The following is a 20,536-nucleotide window of genomic DNA, read 5'->3' as shown; positions in this document are numbered from 1 at the left end:
CACACACACACACACACACACACATTATATAGTTTTTTATTCCTTGTAATGAATGGGAAAGATGGGTAATTCTAAATGAATTTGGGTTTAAATGGAGGATTTTTGTGTGTCATGATGTTTTCTATTCTTCTATTATTAATCCAGAAAATGTCTGAAGGGACATGAACATAGTCAAATACACAGTAAAGACTTGCAAACACTAACATCTTTGACGCAAAAATATTCGTCCTAAAAGAGTCTGTTTGCAGATATATAGCTTTGGTTCAATAGAGCTAGCCACGGGCTAACTGCTAAAGGTGCAAATTAGCCTTAAGGGTATTCAAAGAGAGCCAAACCAGGTGACGAACATGAACTTTTCCGGGCAACTGCAACCACCACAAGTAGCAGCACATAGTCTATAATATCAGAGTTGTTCAAACTTTTTATGTGCCGGGTTGATTTAGAGTTAAACCTGGCCGAACTGAAACACAGTGTGCCAGCTTTTTACGTGTCTGCCTCTGCACTGAGCAAACATCTATCAGTGTGTTCTGGCCTTATCTGCCAGGCTTTCACGCTTTCCTCCTGCTGCAGAGGAGAAACCACACTATCAGCGCGTGACGGTAAACAGTTTGAAAGCAGGAAGGTGAAGGAGATTAAGGGATTTTTAATTAGCTTTTTCATGCCAGGATAAGTTGGCAAGCTAAACGAGTACAAACCACTTAAGAAAGGTCAAAAAAGATAAAGAAAAATCCTGTTATTCTACATCTCAAAATGTTGCTTTAAACTACAATAAAGTCACATAGCTTGGTCTTTTACAAACGACTTGTGTTTACAGCACATGTGAGAGATTTCCCCAACGAACCCAGATCTGAAGTTTGACCCGCTTGTCGCTCCTGTAGATGGTCTTGACCTTGAAGTCGATGCCCACTGTGCTGACAAAGGCCGAGGTGAAGGAGTCGTCTGCGAAGCGGAACAGGAAGGAGGTCTTCCCCGCGCTGCTGTTGCCGATGATCAGCAGCTTGAACATGTAGTCAAAGTTTTGGTCGGCTGCGTCTCTCTGCTCCCCTGGATCTCTGGCTAGAGCCATCTATCAGAGGACGTAGAAGAACGGTGTGTCACACTCCCGACTGTATGAACACACTGTGAAACTCATTCATAAATTAAATATCCCACAATTCTTTGCTCTCAGTATGTGACGATTGGTTGCTTTTCTCAGTTTGACATCATTGTAAATTGAATGTCTTTTGGTTTTGGACTGCTGGTCGAACACAACAAGAAAATGAAAAAATAAATTCCTGGCATTATGTACACTTCATCCATTAAACAGCAAACATAATCAACTGGTGATGAAAATAATCGTTTATCAAAAATAGAAGCGAAATCCCACGTAGAAACAGGAGACGTCAGCACAAAGAAGTGATTACAGGTTCGGCTTAAGTAAATTCCTAAAGCCAGGATTAATGACTATAGCCTGATTATTTCTGTACCCAAATAGTTTTATTTTATTTTTATTAATTGATAATGTATTAGTCAAAAACAGTACAATATTATGCAAATATTTGGTTATTTTTCCTCTTTATTATCTTTTTATTATGTAAATGATTAACACTTTGAAGTAATTTCTTTTGTCTACGAGACTGTTGATTGAATATCTTTGCATTTTGGACTACGGCGAAACAAAGTGAGTGATTTCATGACATGAACTCGGGCTTTTGGAGACCGTGATGGACATTATTCCACTGGATTCTGATACTTCATGGACAAAATAATCAATCAGTTGTAGCCCAAATGGAAAATAAGAAGCATGTAAAAAGAGTTTGACAGAGATTATTGTGGAGGGAACGTGAATGTGAGGAATTTGGTCACGTTAACTAATGGCAACTGAAAAAGTGAGCAAGACATGGGACTAGTGCAACATCCAGGGTTTCCTTTATATACCGGCGTATTAAAGAACAAGTATGTCAACTATGTGCTCAGCTGATAAACTGCCTACATTGGCGAGGGGGGGAGGGGGGGTTTGATGTGGTAACAGAGTACTCGTGTGTTTGAATGTCAGTGAGGAATCTCAGCTATTTGAGGATTCACCCTCACGTGCCTGAAATTCATCCACTCTGATAGCTGAGCAGATGCTGATGTTGTTAAATGGAGGTGTTGTTTTTTAAAAAGAGAAACCCCCCCCCCCCCCCCCATCCATCCCTCTCATCCCTGTGCTATGAACCGGGGCGAGATCCTTCCACTGTTTCTCTTCTCTATCCGTCACCTGCTGCTCACTCTCTGCATCCACCCGTCAACGCGGCCTCGCACTGCATACACTTCTGGGGTCGGTGGATGCTGAGCGGTGGGGGGGGGGGGGGCAATAGACTCATCCCCTCCCTGTGCATCTCATCCATCATCCATCTGACCATCCATCGACCCATTTAAACACACGCCCATATTTATCTTCTCTCTCTCATTTTCATCCATCTATGCATCCCTGCTGTCATCATCCATCCACTCCACACTCTCCTTCCTCCCATCTTTCTGCATCATAAGGAGGCTGGCTGACCCATCCATTCATCCACACATCCTCCTCTTTCAGAGAGGCAGAGCTGAGTCCTGTACTCCTCCCTGATTGCTGAGATCTCTCTGGAGACCAGCTCAGCATTACCACTTCCAAGACCATAAAGAGGGGACTTGGCGGCCTGCTGCTGTACCCACTCAGCAGAACGGTGATGCTCCACGCGTTAGTATGAGAACAGGCAACACTGCCGTGTGTGTAACGCTGGGTGTTCATCTCGCAGTGGAAGCAACATGTCACTTCACACCTGTTGACATCTGGGGTGAAGTAGTTCATGGAAATAGGTGTGTGCACTTCGCAAGACCAGGATACTGTTCGCGCGAGGACACATGGGGTCATGCACTTGACACTTGGAATCAATCCAATGATTTATATACAAACCAGCCCTGATGTACTGCAAACACAAAGATAAAACAAAATTCCCCGAGATGTACGTTAAGTTGAGTGACGCTAGCCAACTGACTAGTTAGACTAATTTGCCTAAACTGCCCCACCATACAGTAGCTGAACTCCGAACTCGTGCCATCAAAAACAAACCCTCTGCCGTCACGGACTACCGTGTGAACGTTAAACTCACCTTGGTTGCCGTGTATGCGTCCGTCTCCTCCGTCCGTCCCGCGGTCTTCCACCTCTACCTGTAAGCCGATGGGCGTGCGCTGCCGTCGGCCGCTCCACTTCAGGCGGTCCGCTCCCGGATCTCCAGGCTGTGCATGTGCCTGCCACTGGGACACCACCGGTGTATCCACAGTCAAGTCAGCCGTGGTTATATAAATGGAACTTCCGGTAGAGACTGTCAAAATAAAACCACTACTTTTCTTTCTCTTAACGTTTTGCGAGTTATTAGTTAAAGCAACTTCGGAGCAGATGTGCGCTGTCATTGTTTGTTTGTTTTGTGCATTAACATTGCAATGTTGGGTACTACATACAGTCTATGACTGTTGCTTTTCATCCTCCTCTGTGATCATGTCAAGTGTTCATACTATAGAGTAGTACCATAGAGTTACTATAGATTATAGTAACTACACTCAGCAAAGGTAGTATGTAGAGCTGTGACCAGTAGTTGTTTTGCTAACCCATTAATGTTTTGTTTGTTTAGATGGAGTAATTGTTCAGAATACTAACTAGTGAGAAATGCTCCATGGTGACATTTTCAAATGGCTGGTTTTAACCGACCATTTGTCCCCCAAAAAGACATAGATAATATAGTCATAATAATATAAACAAAAGACACTTAGCAAATATTTCTACTTAAATAGATGGAAACATCAAATGTTAGGCAATATTGTAAGACAAATTATCTAAACAATTCATCAATTATTGAAAGCATTTCATATTACAACAAAATCAACCAGGTGACTCATGAAAATAGTTTGAAACCAGTATGGAACTACATTGACTCATTTTGCATGCGCGTTTGTCCTGCCAAACTTTTAATTTGAAGGTCCAATCACCGCACTTCCGGTATTATTCTGTCGCGCTTAATGCCGTTCCAATACTAAACTTCTGGCCCTGCTGTAATATGTGTTGAACGGCGCAGGCATTACGCACTAGTAACGCATCAAAAACTCATGACTCCCAGCTGAATTGATCACTTTCACACCGTGGATGAAATACAGCAGCTGATTCCTGAAGTCTAACATTCCCATTTCATACGCTGAACTACGAGATGCAAATGGATGAAATACAACAAGTCTCGACTAAACCCAAGTGGTCCTGGCCTTTATCAGCAAGCGTCATCCTGACTGGGAGCAATGCAGAGGAGTCCTGCACCCAGGCACATTAATCATGTACAAAACAGATCAGCTCTGCTTGTTTTGTTTTGTAAAGCTCAAAGGGTGGCATTGTTAAGCTTTGAGAATACCAGCAAGTTGTTGTGCTGTAACGCCTGAGTCAAAGCAAATCATGTTGGTGCAAGAGACAGAAAAAACTGCAGCTGCGGGGCAGTGATGCAACAGACCTGCCAAAACTGCAGTGTGAAAGAGGGTTTTTATTGGTGCTGGGCAAAACCTCGTCCCTGAGAGCAGTAGCACGCAACAAACAATACACTGGATTTATACAGCCACTGCAACTTAGAGCACTCATACACTGGGTGCGCTGTGGATGATTGTTTTTTGTTGTTTTTAATAAAAGGTAGTAAACTCAAATTCCTAACTAGCCTAGATAATCCCTTTAGTCCTAAAGGAGAAAAAGTATCATGTAATAGATTCATTACATTATGACCATAAAGAAATAAGATGAATTTGATCACCTTGGGGGAGATCTTTAAAAAAAAGCAACTAGAATTATTGTACACCTGTGACATAATATAAAAAACCATGAACTTGAATAAAAAAAATCTTAGGCCTGTGCCAAACAAAAGTAAGTCAAACAGGAACTCTTAACCGCAGACTCAGTCTGGTAAGTTAGACAACTCTTCTGATACACATTTAAAACAAAACTACCATGAAACTTTCCATCATCTTGAACAGCAACATTGTCACTTTTAGTCCTCTGAACTACAGTAAAAGAGTCAAAAGCCATCACTGTCATTGATTTTTGTGGCCCAGCTAGCCTGGCCAGACTCAACGTGCATACCTTCCACCTTGACCGTGGATAAGCTCCGTCGAATAGGATCTGGCGTCAGACTTTTGGTCGCTTGGGGCGGAAGCACCTGGCCGGGTCGTTGCTCTCCCACAACCTGTGGAACTCCTGGACGAAGGGTCGCACCAGGTCCGGCTCCTCGGTGACCAGGACGTTCTCCGTGTTGCTCTGCACTGCAGTCCGCGTCCAGTTGAGGGAGCCGGTGACGAGCAGCCGGCCGTCCACCAGTGCGAACTTGTGGTGCATGTAGACGGAGTTGGCGTCGCACCGCGCGCAGATCCCTGATGGGGGAGCAGAGGTTGGAGAATGTCACGAATTAGAATGTGGAGGCACTACACAGGTTGCTTTGTGTAAACACATAACGGAGAAGTACGAATAGACCAAAACACCAAAAGCACCAGTTTCTGAATGGACGGCGCTGACCTGAACCCGAGCAGCTGTGATATGTGTAGAGCAAATCTAAATGCATTTAAACCTCTCAACTTTCACTATTCAACCCCACTGCGACGTCATTTCAACAAAAGCTCTCAACACTTAACATTTGAGGTCAAATAGACGTACCGATGTGAGGGTCCCGGGACAGAGGATGTCGCATGTGTACAGATTGTAAAGCCCTCTGAGGCAAATTTGTGATTTTGGGCTCTACAACATAAATGTAGTTGTATTGAATGAATGTTTTCATCCTCTCCATAAAACCATAGGACACTTGTTTCTTTTCCCTTTTCCAGACGGAGCACAAGAAATCAACGGGATGGAAAAACCTGCAAAGGAGCTGTAAAAATATGACAATCAACTTTAAACCTGGGCTGATTCCTTACATATCGTTATTATGATTACTTACTTATCTCTTGCTATCAGCTTTTTGAAGAATTTTATGATATTGTTGATATTGCAACAAAAAAATTAGCTTAACTGAAGAAGCTATTTTACATAAACCAAGCTTATACAGTAAAAAACCAATAATATTGGTTATAATACGGAATATGGTTCGAACAATAAATGCTTTTCGAATCTTTTGTGCAGAAATTGTTTGTCATGAGTTGGGTACAGTACAAACCATCTTAGACAGAAAGATTACTTTCGGGTATTTGATCTCGGTTTGCGTCACACGAGCAATTTTTACATTGGAGTACAGACAAAACTCGGAGAGAGATTAGACATGCAAATCCTCTCATGAAAGGGTACGTTCACGCCCCTTTAAAGAAATTAAGAAACACTTAACACTTTAACTGTCCATTTCTCTTGCAAAGGAACTTATACCCTTGACCCCCTAATCGCTCTGCGTCAAATTCAAAGTTTTGGTTCTGGAAGGTTCCCCCTGCCCGTACCCAAACTGGTGACAGCAAACCAGTCACCTTCAGTTATTTGAGGATAATAATAATAATTTAAAAAAAAAAAGGTTTCTGCAGACAAAACAGATTCAGTATGAAAACAGGAGTGAATTGTCCCTTGTGCCAAAGTGGCTCTCACAAGGTTTGCAGTCGACACACACTTAGAAACACTTTGCCTAATGAAATTTGCTGCCCTGTTTGCCAATTTCTTACTTACTTAATTCTTACTTAACAATATACAGTGGCGGTAATTTAGTAAATGCAGAGGGCCGAGAGAGAGAAAGTGTGACACGTGACACAAAAATCGTTCAGAGCTCACAGGCGGGCTCGTAGTGGAAACCTCCGTTCACCCAGACGGTTCCCATCATCACACAGGGACCCCGTGGGACTTACTGACAAAGACACTGATAGTCCGGGAACACAGACGGAGGAACCTGTTATTGAGTGAGACCAGTCATCCTTCCCGTATTTCAGGAGAAATGTGTCCATAATAACGGCCCCATGGAGGTTTAGCGTGACTTTTTATCTCTAGGAGGGCTAAAAATGACTCCCTGGTCCCCATTTTGTGAAATTGTAAGGGTGCTTCGTCACAGTGATTGTTAAAGTCACAGTTTATATACTTCACAATGATTTTTTATTTGATTTTTTTAAATAATCAGATTTGTTTTTCCCTTACCGGCCTTGCGGAGGACCCCTATCTGGGAGCCAGTGATGGCGACGTAGTCCTTGTCGGTGAGGACTCGGACGGTGACCCCCCTAGCGTGCAACGCTAGCACGGCCCTGCTCAGGTTTACGTCGGAGAAGGCAAAGACGCACAGGTCCAGGGAGGAGGAGGCGGACAGGATGCGGCGGAGAAGACGGGACAGAGAGGTCTCTGCGCCATGACGCAACGGGCAGAGACAGGAGCTGGAGGAGACGAAAACAAGAGAAAATAAGACTTGTACTTATCGTCACATCAACTGCAGAGTGTGCTCAATATCCCGCATGCTTTTCTGTCCCTTTAATATATATTCCAACATTGCTCACCCAGGTTGTGCGGAGGAAAGTGAGGAAACCCACTGCTGCATTAAAATAACTATTTAGCAGAAATAATGCACTTTTCAAGCCGGCAGAAACGCAAATAGACCCAGTGGTTCATACTTGTGTTTAAATTTGGTTTTCTAAGTATTATTTTATGTGAATAAAAAAAATATTCAGTAGGTAAAAGAACAGCCCTGTTAAGTGAAAAACAAGTGGGATGAGGAATGGTGATTACACTGACTAAATCCACTTACCGAAAGCATCTAGGGGCTATGAATTTTTCTTTGCATCAGTGGCCATTATTACAACACACTTGACAGCGATACAGAGAAAAATCACACACAGCTTCCTTTTACTCGGTGCAGCGAGTATGTTTCGCTCACCGCGGCAGGGAAGTGAAGACGTGCTCAACACAGGCAACCTCTGAGGGGAAGAACAGGACCTCGTTCAGGGTCCTAAGGGGCCTGAGGCGCCGGAGGAGCCGGACGAGCAGCTCCACGCCGAGAGAGAGCGCCACCACACCCAGGCCGAGCACCTTCACCGTCCACATCCCCGACATTGGCTACAAAACAGAACCACGTTTAAGGGACACACGTGTGCTGGAATGCAAACTTTATATATGACCATTAAATGTTTTGTGGGTTTTGTTTGACATGATGACTTGACATTTGCATACAGGCATCATAAAGAGTAAATTATGGTTACGTTGTCGGTTTTGCAAACATGTTTTTTAGGGTTAGGTCGTAATTTATCAGTATTTTTGGACATTTTAGAGACAGAAACAATAAAGCAAAAATGATCAGCAGATCAGTCGATGATGAATATAATGTAATAATAATCTTATGTCAAATACAGAATATCTATAACTCTGCCTGAAACCTATATGAATGTTGTTATAATCATGTCTGACAAATTACACACCTACTGAATGCAATTATACAAATTTTATAAATGGTGAATTTGATTATTTACCAACTTATGATTCATTTTCTTTCATATTTTGCATCCTGACTTGAAAAGTTCAAAATGAGGTGTTCACTTTCTTTCATGTTACTCAATTAGTGGTGGAAGAAGCACTCTTAACTCTGCTCATGTCTGGCCATAAAGCTCTGTTAAAAAAATATCTTGCTTATTAACAGCAAGATACACTTAAAGAATCAAAGTAAAAGTACTCATTGGGCAGAATGGAAATTGGAAATACTCAAGTAAAAGTACCTCAAAATTGCACTCAGGTACAGTAACGTTGCTTTAGTTAATAGCTAAGCAAAGCAGTTCACTAAATTAGTTAAACCAGCTAATTATGCATTCCAAAAAAAAACAACTAACTTTGGCTTAACTAACACGGTGGAACCAGTGTTTCCTCGCTCCTCATTGACCCTGATTACAAGGTGATGGTGGCTTATAAATCATCATACCACATCAACACCAAACAGTGAGGAGAGAAGACACACCACGATGTAAAACCATTTAAACCACGCCAACTGCCAAGATGTACTAAGATTTAACAACTTAATATTTACTTAACTTCGCAGGGCATGTCAAAACACATAACGGGAGTAGTTTAGACAACACACCAGACCTGAGAGCTAGCTTCTGTCGCCACCACGTGGGAATGGAGTGCTGCAGGACTCAGTACAGTTGAGACTGTTGTGGACATTACACGAGTTAGCATTTTTGCACTTCCGGTTCCCTCGTCTCGAAGTCAATAGGTTTTTTGAATGGGCATTTGGTTAGATGCCCGAAATAAACTGGTTTTTCTACGACATAAACCACAGCAGTGAATACTCTCTCCCTCTCGTGTTTTTTTAAAGCTTGCACGTGTCTTAAAAGGCGCGGTTGCTCACAAGTGGCTAAACGAGACTACTAAACGTCATCACGGCGACCAGTCCGCTCGTTGTGCAAGCTCGCGCTCATGCGACCGTGGTGTAGTTCCTTGATAGCCTAACGTTAGCTTTTTACTACTGCACGTTTCAAAATTAATTAAATCGGTGTTCATCTGTAAATATTATCTTGCTGAACACAACGTCTTAGTATCATGCACGCGAGTTTGCCACCGCGTTTATTTTCCGCAAAAATCCAAAATCCAATGGAAAAATCCCATTGTTATTTATGCCAAGGGAAGCAGCGGGATGCTAACTTCCGGTGTTGGCATTTGCCAATCAACATAACTGACACGCCAGAGAGCCAATGACTGGCTGTGAAGCACATGCTCTCCTCCAATCACTTAACCTGAAACACAGTTGCGGGTGCCGGGTCTTTGAGGAAGCCTCTTCCACCTCACCGCAACGTGTATTTTCTGAAGGCGAAGGTAAACAAGATTAAGCTTTTACTGGATAACATTAAACAATCAAGTTTTAATCGCTACGGTTACTTGAGGCACAACCAAAGATGCTCTCTTACCGGAGTCCGTTTAATTAACTCGCCTTTTTTTTTTTATCGCGAGGCGATTGTGTTGTAACGTTGCAGGAGACCAAAAACAAACATGCTAACGATAGCCTGCTAACTTTAGTTGCTAAGAATACGGAGCAGCAGCTGGAGATGTTTTCTAGTCGAGAGTTGTCTCTCTGTTGTCTTTGGGATTGTGTCTTTGGTGCTATTCAACCGTCGCACGTGTTCTACTTATTGAAGCTGCTTGTTTGTATCTCTTTCCCACACAGACGCGACTCACTGTGTGCAATGGGTCGCCGCAAGTCAAAGAGAAAGCCCCCTCCGAAGAAGAAGCTGACGGGAGATCTGGACTCTCAGTTCACCTGTCCGTTCTGCAATCACGAGAAGTCATGTGACGTCAAAATGTACGTAAAGTGAAAGCAAACGCCGGCCTGCCTCACGTTTGATTCGTTGATTTCTAAAGGTGATTGTTGCCAAACTTTTTGTTTTTCCGTCAACAGGGAGAGAACGAGAAATACTGGAATCATATCATGCACGGTCTGCTTGGAGGAGTTCCAGACCCCCATTACCTGTATCCCTATTCATGCATGGATTTTAGATGACGCCACAAATAATGACAGGAATATAACAATTATTTTTAGTAGCTTTTAGTGTGAACGTTTTTTTTCTAATAATGGTATTTAAACAAAATGTATTTGCACTTTCAACTGGATCCCACAAAGGGGCCCAGCATGGCTTAGGAGACCTCCTCCCCTCACACCTTTACAATTAGTTTGGGGGCTGGTTGTGGTCTCCCCTTCATATACAACCACCTGTTGTCATGTGACTGATGTTGCACACTTGTTTCACAAGATAATAACATCTGCATTGCTCTGCAAAGTACGGATCATCCTGCACAGGCTCTTACTCTTCAGCAACAAAACCCTTTGAGGCCTTAACCCGTTGCTCCTCAGATCTGTCGGAGCCAGTCGACGTGTATAGCGATTGGATAGATGCCTGTGAATCAGCCAATCAGTAGCCCCCGTGGAGCTGGATGACTTTGAGGAACTTGAAGAGGATGGGGACGTGGCCCAATAGGATCCAGCCGGTCAGAGGACATTTAGGAAACTTTTAATTGTTCTGAGGTTTCCATATGGTCACTTACAGAGTTAGTTTGTGTGAACTGCAGCAAGTAGCGACACGACACAATTTCGGTTTTGATATTTGTGACGTGACCGGATTTGTCTTCACACATTGAGCGGGGCTTTCTATTTTCAATATACTTTTATTTTTTTTATTTTTTTTTTGTCTCAAAAATCCTGTTTTTAAATAGTATTATTCTGCAGGGTTCTGCTTACTTTTTTTTAACCGATAGATATTTTTAATTTTTTTTGTATTTTTAATAAGCGACCTGTAACGTAAGTGAAAGGGCTCCCATCTTGGCATTTTCATGTGAAACCAATAGAGAGTTAAATCTTTTCGGGTAGCATTACAAGAGAGAGACCTGTGTGGATCTCATTATCATACACTCTGACAGTTCAGGCGTGACGTTACAGGTCGTGTCCACAGTCGTCCTCCTCATAAAGACATTTGTGTCATAACATTGGGTCATTCCACTGGTTCGAGGAACGGGAATGTGTGAGATTTACGCTAAGCTGCTAAAACCAAAGGTTTTGAACTGTTCTTGAATCATTCAGTTTGTCATTTGATTGTATCTTTTGGGCTTATATTTTCAAATAAAAAAAAAAATCACAAAAAAACAATCAAATGATCTCTATTATGAAGCGAATATTTACAGAATAGTGTAATCTTATCCTGAAATCAAACGTTGATATTGACTGTTTATTTTCCTATGCAGCAACCAATAGTATTGAAAAGCAGGCTGCTTTTCAATACAATGTAATACACTTGATAAGTGTGATCTTGGAAATAAAGAAGCAATAAGACTTGATACCAGTTCGCCTCTATTGGTTTTCATTGTATTGTATAATGAACTTAATGTACTGCATTTTAATGCCACTTTGAGAGTAGATTTGTTACTGACACACACTGGATTTTTTTTTCATTCCTTTCTTTTTGTGATGAAGATGTGGTTTGACTTTGATTTGATTTAGTTGAATGCAAGTCTTTTTTTTTCTTTTCTTTTTTTTAATGGTTGAACGGGAAAGGACAGAGTGACATACATATCCTGTACAGCACTGAGCACCACCAGCTGGTGACAAATGGAGGGACAACTTCAGAATTACAGTTGAGGTTTAATTACACTGTTGAAGAAATTAAGCTTTAAAATCACATCCACTAATTATTTTGTCAGTATCAGTAGATAATAAGCACCTTAAATGACCCTTTGTTGAGTATAATTTCTACTAAATGTTGAATGAGGTGAAAACACACTTGGTGACTACCAAAGGTGTGTTTTTTTTATTTGAGTTTGTACTGTTTCACAGGTGGAGTCAGCAATTAACTTTTTGGTTTTAAGAAAACTTACAAAAATGAGATGCCCTCGGCTAGTGAATGGATGGGGGAGACACACACACACACACACACAAAACACATTGAGCTACAGCACTTCCATTGAAAGGGGTTAAAGACACCAGGCAGTGCCAGTTCCAAAGTAAAATGTCTCGGGTGCACGCGGCTTCTGATCTCCCGTTGGCATCTGTGGTCGTGAAACATTTTTCAGGAGTCCGGCATCCGCTCCTCCCCGCGGAGCCCATGGATGAGGCCGATCCCAAATGAAAGAGGACACAGTGCAGCGGGGGCCGTGCACCAGGCAGGGCTGAGTGATAATAGATGAGATGTGGAGTGCCCGCCTGGCCTCTCCACCCAGGTAGAGAGTGTCCGTGCATGCACGATGGACCGCAGTTGGAGGGGGGTATTGACGAGGCCTTATGAAACCCGCTGGAGGAGGATCACAATGGGGAATGATTATCACTTAGTGTCTCCTCTGTCTCCCCGTGCGTCCCCTCCGACTGCCTCCCTCCCCCTCTCTCCCCCCCAACCGCTCCTCGCTCCCGCTTTCTCTCTCTCCCATTCAGCACGCGAGGTCAAGTGTCAATCCCGTCTCCGTTGTCAAGGCTGCCAATCACCCACAGAGTGGGTGAGAGGCAACGGTTGCCAGGGAAACAGAGCGATTTCGGTTGCTAGGCACCTGGATCTGTGCTCACAATAGTCATTTTGTTGCTTAGAAGCATACACACACACACACACACACACACACACATACATACACACTCACATGCGTACACAAATACACACAAACCACAGAAACGGCTTTGCCAGATCAACAAGTTTACACAACGTCAGTGTGAAAATCCGTATAAATTATAATTACACACTGTGCTAATAAATAAGAGATTTGCTTACGCAGTAGTAAGAAATCATGGAGTGGTGCATGAGAAGAGTGCAATTCATCATGGCCACATTTGCAAACGGATGCTAATATATTGCTGAATTTGCAATGAAATGTTGATTTTCTAATTTATAATACTTTTGAAATAATGCTAATGCACCAAAAAATGTAAACCGGGATGTTTTATTCCAACAGCTGATTAATCAGTGCACGACCCGGCCCACACCTCGACCTGATCAATAAAAGACATAAACATCCATCACTCTGACTAAAAATAGTTACTCATAAAATCAATCAATCGCTTATTTCCCCACTGGCACACTGGACCCGGTGAACCCAGCTGCGGAGTGTGTGTATATTCAAACATATGGGGGGGAATCTGTCTGTATGCTTGTTTTCATAAGATCCATCAATCCCATAATTTCCCCTCTGGCATGTAGATCATGTGAACCCCTCATGCAATTTATATATGTGTGTGTGTGTGTGTGTGTGTGTGTGCGTGTGTGTGTGTGCGTCTCCATCATGACAGCCAGTCAGCTGAGCCCGAATGCTGAGATGTCAGCTGAGGGTGCGAGTCTTGACATGTCCTCATGCGTTACTGTCTCCTGTTGCCGCTACAGGCATCACATTCTCACACATTTCTACGGCACGAGCCAGGGAGTCAAAAATAGTAGAGCACAGCGCGGTGGGATGGGATGGGCAGTTTGTGCACATGTTGCAATGTACCATCCAGTTGGCGTTCGAGGAGCCAATTGCATTTCTTTTTTTTTTTGCTGCACATTTCCGCTCAGGGGGAACATCTGGTGCAGGGGGGGGGGGGCTGTGAGAGACACTCATCAGCTGATAAGATTATGGGCTCACTTGTAAGCACGACTGACTGACAAGGGTAATGTAATCAAGAAGGTTTGGAATTAACGCCTGAGTCTGGGGACTTTGGTGTTAAGCTCTCCGAAACTAATGCCCGTGGGGGGGTTTAGCTCAGTGGCACGGTGCGAGTCCTCCCCATGCAGCACCTCTGCAGAGGAGAGGGCTGAACCTGGCTGGCGAAACCAACTCATTTCCTCCACAGTTGTAAGAGACTGACATGGATTTCTATACTGGGTTGATAAACCCGGTACGGTGATAAAGAAATTGGATTTGGCTATAGCCCTGATTGCGTTCTATTAAAAAAAAGAACTTTTCTGATTGAACAAAATAAAGCCCATAAAAAGTCACCTCTGGGTGCTTAATTAATAACCGCCCCATGACTGTGTCACCCGCCCAGCTTGGCTGTACACATTAACACGTGTCTAGTCTCATGCCGTGGTACACCGTATACCGAATGGAGCTCTGATTTTGGGTCCACTGTAGATGATAAAGCCTCCACTCGACTACGCGTATTCTCAAGCAATAACATCCACATCTGTATTATCAACCCAAGAATACCCGTGGTCGAGACCGGAGCAAAGAGGCCCACAATCCTTCACTCCGTCTCCTCTCTCTCTCTCCTCCCAGAGCTCATTCCTTGTTTTGTTCTTCTTCTTCTTCCTTTTTCTTCTTCTTCTTCTTCTGTGTGCATCCCCTCAGCTCCTACACTCTTGAGTGAGATCGCAGCGGTGGAGGGAGGAGGTCTGCGCGTGGAGGCAAATCTTTTTGAGGGCAGCACCTAAAGGGATAAGAGACACAAAAGAGACGGTATTTATCCTTGAGTAACAATGCAGCGGCAGTGCTGGGGGGGAGTCATAATACACGTGTCACGCACGCTGTCGAGCTCATTGTTGAGACTTACTATACCAGACTGTATAAGCTTCAGCTACACAGGCAGCGCGCTACACGAGCTGCACCGAGTAAACAGACCGCACCGCCGACAGCTATTCCTTTGCTCCCTGCCGGTATCAAGCAACCATTTAGCCGAGCGCCGAGGGAGAGGGGCAGGCTCACCAATTATCAAATAGGTGTCAGTGTGTGTCACACTGGCGCCGAGGGGAGAGACGGATTACCAAACAGATGTTCAGCCCCTCACCTCCAGCCCCTCCTCCTCACCTCATGTCCTTCTTCATTCCATTCCTTTTTTTTTTCTCCTCCCCCCATCTTCTTCTTCTCTCCTCTCCTCACTCACTGATTGTTGGTAAGGCTCCTCTTGTATGCTCCCCCCCCCCCCCCCCCCCGCGCGCTCTTTCTCTTTTCCCCGGTCTGTCCCATTGAGGATGAGCCCGACTCTTCCTCATCCACACTTGCCAATTAGGGACACAGTCGTTGTCAATCAACAGCGGAGGAGGATGGAACAAGAGGGGAGGAGAGTCGTTGGGGAAAGTGGGGGAGTTGCATCAGCACCACAGACACACACGCACAGTCAGGCATGACTTGACTGTCTCTCTCTCTCTCTCTCTCTCTTTTCTCCTCACTTCCTCTCACCCCCACCTCCCCCTTAACCTTTTCCTCTCTCTCATCACGGTGATCCCTCGGTGGTCTCACCCGCTCTCGCCCTCGTGTTCACCCTCTCACTCCCCTCTCCCTCACTGCTTCCCTTGTCCTCAGATCAGCTCGTGTGTGTAACCCCCCCGTCTCCCTTCTCCGACCAAACCCGATACTCCCGGTCACAAAATCAAAAACAAAAAATTCCCATTTGCCACTGACACTCCCTCTCGCCTCACTCACACCTGTGCTACCTCTCCTAACCCACTGTCTCCTGTAAGGGAAGTGCCAAAAAACTCATGTCCAGAGGTCCACTTGTCTCCCTCATTATACTTCTCTCTCTCTCTCTCTCTCTCTCTCTCTCTCTCTCTCTCTCTCTCTTCTTTCTCCTCCATCCTCCATCTCCAACTGTCCATGTCTGCGGCTGCGGATGATGATGACAACTCAAGTGGACGTGTCTTCTGTTCTCACCATGAGCTGTGAAGAGGCGCATGTCAGAGATCTGGTGTAAAAATACACGCTTTGCCGCTGCCCTCCTCGACTACCGGTGTGGTTGTCTGCCCGCTGTCACTAGGATGTCTCCGTCTAATTTGAAGACACGCTTCAGTGTAGTTTTTTTTTTAAGCTGCGATGAGTGTGTGTGTGTGTGTGTGTGTGTGTGTGTGTGTGGAACACTGTCTGAAACACTTTTGAATGCACGGCCCAGGCCCTGCAAGACCCAGTCAATTCATGTAAACTGACCCTGCATCCACGATACATGCGATGCCCAATAATAGCTGTGCAGACTGGATGGCAACTTTATTTTCATGGGCGAAAGACATCTGGTCTGCATTTCCAAAGTAAAATCCATTTCCTGCGTTGACTTCATTGAAAAAGTGAACTGGCTCCAGCCGGAGGGGGCCCCTAATGAAAGACAATCAGTCTGCGTTTTGATATTAATGTCTGACGCAACAGACGTACCAATCTTTTAATGTAGCCTACCTGGCGTTTCAGACGGGATGCACACTCGCAAGTGGTATTGCGCCGGAGGCTGAAGACTTGAGATGGAGACGGAGACGGACGCTGGGCTGCCGCTTTGCACATTACTGCTTAATTGCTTGGAACCGAAGGCGCTGTTATGAGGATGTTTATGCTTACGCCTGCAACGGCGAATCTTTCCAGTCACTTTGGCTACACTGTGGAGTCCTAATAGTCACTACCCACACAAAAAATAAATGAAATAAAAATAAATGACTCGGTGAAGGCATGCGGCAACGAATTCAGCCCGGAGAGTGCAGAATAAGACCCTCTCTGACAAAGTTTCAGTGACAAATTTAACAGTAACACTTTGGTTTTCTTAATTTTGCATGGGCCTGAACGCATCGGCTCCAGTTGGCCTACTAGCACAGATAACCACACAACCACACACACACACGCACACACACACACACACACGCACACACTGTACAATTGCAGATAGCCCAGCACCTGTCTTCTACGTGACAGGCTTGGATATTAAGCTTTCTTTGTTTGTAAATACATCCGCTCCCACTGACAAGGAGAACCCAGTTCCAGAGTGGGCAATTTAATCTTTAACCCTTTGCAGGGAGCGTGGAGGAGATTCGAAACCACATTTGTCTTTATTAATTAACAGGCTACAATAAAAAAAGAGGAGCTGCCACGCCGCTGCTTCAGCTGCGTGCGGGTGCAAATGCTCGTCTAGTGATTCGATGGGAACTTTAGTTGGGAGTGATGCTGATGGGACCGACCTGTTTGCTTGTCAGATCGTAAAGCGTGCCCGACGAGGAATTGATGGGGCGTTAATCCCGCGCCGTGCACGTATAGCTGCACGCGCTGGCTCCCATCGACAAGTCCTGTTTTCCCCTCACTTGAATGAATATACATATCTCTAAATATCAGGACGGACAGTCTAAAGTGCCCCGAGCGACGCCGCGAATGTGAAACTGTCGCTTTTTTTCATGGTAAGTAGCAGTAGGAAAACAATTACATATTCAACTTACCGCCACGTCCACCTTTATGTCAGCTTCCCTTCGAAGAAGACGCTCCATAATGCCACACATTGTATCCATGCTGAAGTGTGAGAATAGGCGATGCTGTGCAGGGAAACGCCCCCCCCCCCAACTCCTCCTCCCTCCCCCGCTAGTCCTTTCTCTCCTGTGCTCTTCTCCTCCTGCTTGTGGGGAATCACATAACCACTCCTTGTTTTTTTCCCATTTTCTCCGAGGGAGGGATGGAGCGATGGAGCGATGGAGCCTATGCAGCAGCAGCAGCAGCATCCCATGCAACCCAGCTGCCACTCCTCACCTCTCCTCCTGCTCCTCCTCCTCCTCTTTTTTTTTTTTTTTACTCGTGGCCATGCCTCCATGCAACCCTGGCGCCTAAGAGCATGCCCTATAGAGCAGTGGTTCCCAATCTGGGGTGCGGGGACCTCAACGGGTACATCATGGAGGTCCGGTAGGCCGCAGTAAAAAATAAAATACAACTGAAACTGAAGCCTACAGGGAGAATCTTGTCAGATGGGGGCTTTGAGACAAAATCCTTTGGCTTGTTTATACTGTCTGTTTCAAGTGTGACCAGGTGTTTCTCCCAGGTCATTGACCCTTTTGCTAAGTCCCGCCCTCGAATGCAGAATGGCCAATCATGGCGCAGCATCTTCCCACCTGGGTCCGACAACTATCTAGCTCTACTCCATAGCCTCTCATGCATGTTACGTTTCTACAATAAAAACCTGTGGAGGTAGCATTAGCAGAGTGCGGTAGCGCATCGTTAACTAGCGTCAGCTCTTCTATACTATCTACTGAAGGTATACTAATGCCAGCAGTGAACAAAGGTATACCCGGCTTTACAGGAACAGTGTTGTTCCTTAATTTCATTGTTCTCTGTCTCGATCACCAGGTGATGTGTGGATCATGTGATCTGTAGCTTTAGTTTCTATCTTTCTATTTTTAACGTGTTAGATCATATTTCAGGGAGTGCAGTTAGTGACAGTGTGGGCTCCACGGTAGCTCTGACAGTGGGGGGCGGGGCTTAGAGAAGGGTCAATTGGACCTGTTCTATTATGTCCCCATAGGGTGATATCATAATACTATTATATGTTGACTCATATTATATTGCGTGTTTTGTGACTCATACAGTCTCTCTATAATATTCATATTAATGGGGATGGACAAACCTCTAAAATACAATGCAATTATGTGCAATAAATAATTAAGTCTGCTGCCTTTTTTTAGGGTTATAATGTTGTAAAATATTGATTCAACTCCATGGTCTCTTTTGAAGTCACAGTTTGTAGTGCTGTGAGTTTGTTTCATTTTACACTATTTAGACAGAATAGCAAAACATGCGTACAATAAAGCAATGCAATAGTATATAGAGTGGAATTATTGTTTCTATTATTTTGTCCAAGAAGTGGAATCTAATGCTGCACACACTTGAAACCAACAGCTGTCTGACAAAAATATATAAAAATAACAAATAAGCACTGAGGTGTATCAGATGCAGAAATAGAGGAGCATCGTGTGAGACAAAGCCACCACTATGTTAGTCATTAATGCTGGAATCATAATAGACTGAAATGGGACTTGGTTTGCATGTCCTGAATGATGTTCCCTGCAGGGTCTTAACAGAGGTTTCTATAGCCTGTGGTGTGTGTGGGTGTGGGTGTTCCCACTCCTAATCCTGTCTCCTAGGACCCCTGTATCCGGTTGATGGTCTTCCTTAGCAGACATGCTGGATGGGATTGGCATTAACGCCTCTTATAATCCTCTCCTCATCTAGTGGCCTGTAAAGGAGCTGCCCCTAAAACCCCAAATGTGTGTGTGTGTGTGTGTGTGTGTGTGTGTGTACTGAATGCTTCAGTAATGATGCACACTAGAGCTAAATTGGCTTTTCTATAACTTATCTTTATGTCCCCTCCCATGTCTTCTCTTCTTCCTCTCTTCGCTCTCTTTACTCTAGTCAAAGACGTCTGAAACAGAACAGCAGACGGAGCAAACATGTAAATGAAATGTCTTCAGAGCCCACAAGGCCGACGCTGTAAGGCACTGGAGCCTTCAAGGCCGTGAAAAAAACAGCAGCATATTTCCTCAAACAAGCAGCCATAGAGTCTTTTCTCTTTCCCTCACACAGACACACACACACACACACACACACACACACACACACACACACACAGCGTTAATGGCTTCAAAATTGTCAGAGGCAGACCATTGAGCATAATCAGGAGACTGCAGCAAGGCGAAGACCAATATTTGTAATTTACTATGACAGAGAGTATATTTTTATTACCCAGGGGCTGCTGGTTTGTTTTGGGATGCGATAAACCACGCTCATCCATGCACTTTTTATCTCCCTCAGTTCACTCACTTACACTCACTCCTTTTATTTCTCCTTGTATTTCTTCCTTTCTTACACACACAAACACACACGCACACAGTGGTTCCGCCCTAGACAGTGTGTGACCTCGGGGTCATGAACATTACGCCAAACAGACAGACACTGAGTCAGGGAGCAAAGTTCAGCTCATCAGAGGAAATAAATCTCAGGTACACACACACACACACACACACACACACACACACACACACACACACTTGCACCCCAGCAAACACACGCACACACACACACATATACTCATACACAATCATTTCTTTTTTTTATTGGTCTCCTAACATATTGTCGGGCTCATGTTGGACAGTTTTAAAACATAAATGTAATCTACCTCCTTGTTGAAACCTGGTGCCTACATTACCCATAATGCAACTCGACCGTCGTCAGTTCGGTTACAAGTCAGTGTGTAGACTGCCGTTTTGAAGTCTTGGGCTCTGCATTTTGTCCGTCTCCATCTTAGTTTTTGGACGACACTATGGCCATCTTGGTTTTTAGTCATCACCATCTTGGTTGTTGATCGTCCCCATCTTGGTATTTGGCCATTGCTATCTTATCTTTTGGCTGTCG

The 20,536-nt window shown here is 44.3% G+C and overlaps 3 protein-coding genes and 1 long non-coding RNA gene across 5 annotated transcripts in view; 1 reads left to right on the top strand and 3 right to left on the bottom strand.

The window, feature by feature from the left end:
- The window catches only part of rab3da (RAB3D, member RAS oncogene family, a), a 7,442-nt gene extending 4,184 nt beyond the window's left edge, over positions 1-3,258 (bottom strand). The window contains exons 1-2 of the mRNA XM_031871971.1: positions 3,114-3,258; positions 842-1,066 (exon numbers count right to left, since the gene is read on the bottom strand). Coding sequence (XP_031727831.1) covers positions 842-1,066 — 225 coding nt within the window. The 5' untranslated portion in view covers positions 3,114-3,258. The remainder of the gene's footprint in view (positions 1-841; positions 1,067-3,113) is intronic.
- Positions 3,259-4,431: 1,173 nt separating this feature from the next.
- On the bottom strand, positions 4,432-10,223 carry pld6 (phospholipase D family, member 6). 2 transcript variants are annotated; one of them, XM_031872057.1, is made up of 4 exons: positions 10,136-10,223; positions 7,851-8,029; positions 7,124-7,353; positions 4,432-5,397 (listed from the first exon to the last, which is right to left on the bottom strand). In XM_031872057.1, exons 2-4 carry the CDS (start codon positions 8,024-8,026, stop codon positions 5,156-5,158), a joined length of 648 nt encoding a protein of 215 aa, XP_031727917.1. In that variant the 5' UTR covers positions 8,027-8,029; positions 10,136-10,223; the 3' UTR covers positions 4,432-5,155. The 2 variants fall into 2 exon arrangements, with proteins under 2 accessions (XP_031727917.1, XP_031727916.1); XM_031872056.1 differs by lacking the exon at positions 10,136-10,223 and adding an exon at positions 9,047-9,536.
- Positions 9,653-11,790, top strand: LOC116396989 (transcription elongation factor 1 homolog). Its single transcript, XM_031872058.1, has 4 exons — positions 9,653-9,775; positions 10,125-10,259; positions 10,356-10,426; positions 10,809-11,790. Exons 2-4 carry the CDS (start codon positions 10,144-10,146, stop codon positions 10,871-10,873), a joined length of 252 nt encoding a protein of 83 aa, XP_031727918.1. The 5' UTR covers positions 9,653-9,775; positions 10,125-10,143; the 3' UTR covers positions 10,874-11,790.
- Positions 11,791-13,699: 1,909 nt separating this feature from the next.
- LOC116396990 (uncharacterized) lies at positions 13,700-17,703 on the bottom strand. Its single transcript, XR_004213639.1, has 2 exons — positions 17,581-17,703; positions 13,700-14,831 (listed from the first exon to the last, which is right to left on the bottom strand). It is a non-coding gene; the product is annotated as an uncharacterized LOC116396990 (long non-coding RNA).
- Positions 17,704-20,536: the final 2,833 nt, after the last annotated feature.

This window comes from Anarrhichthys ocellatus, unplaced genomic scaffold (assembly GCF_004355925.1).
Source record: "Anarrhichthys ocellatus isolate YVR2014 unplaced genomic scaffold, GSC_Weel_1.0 scaffold61, whole genome shotgun sequence".
NCBI classification, from domain to species: domain Eukaryota; kingdom Metazoa; phylum Chordata; class Actinopteri; order Perciformes; family Anarhichadidae; genus Anarrhichthys; species Anarrhichthys ocellatus.
Note: the sequence above shows the minus strand (reverse complement) of the source record. Positions and strands in the feature narration are given on the sequence as shown.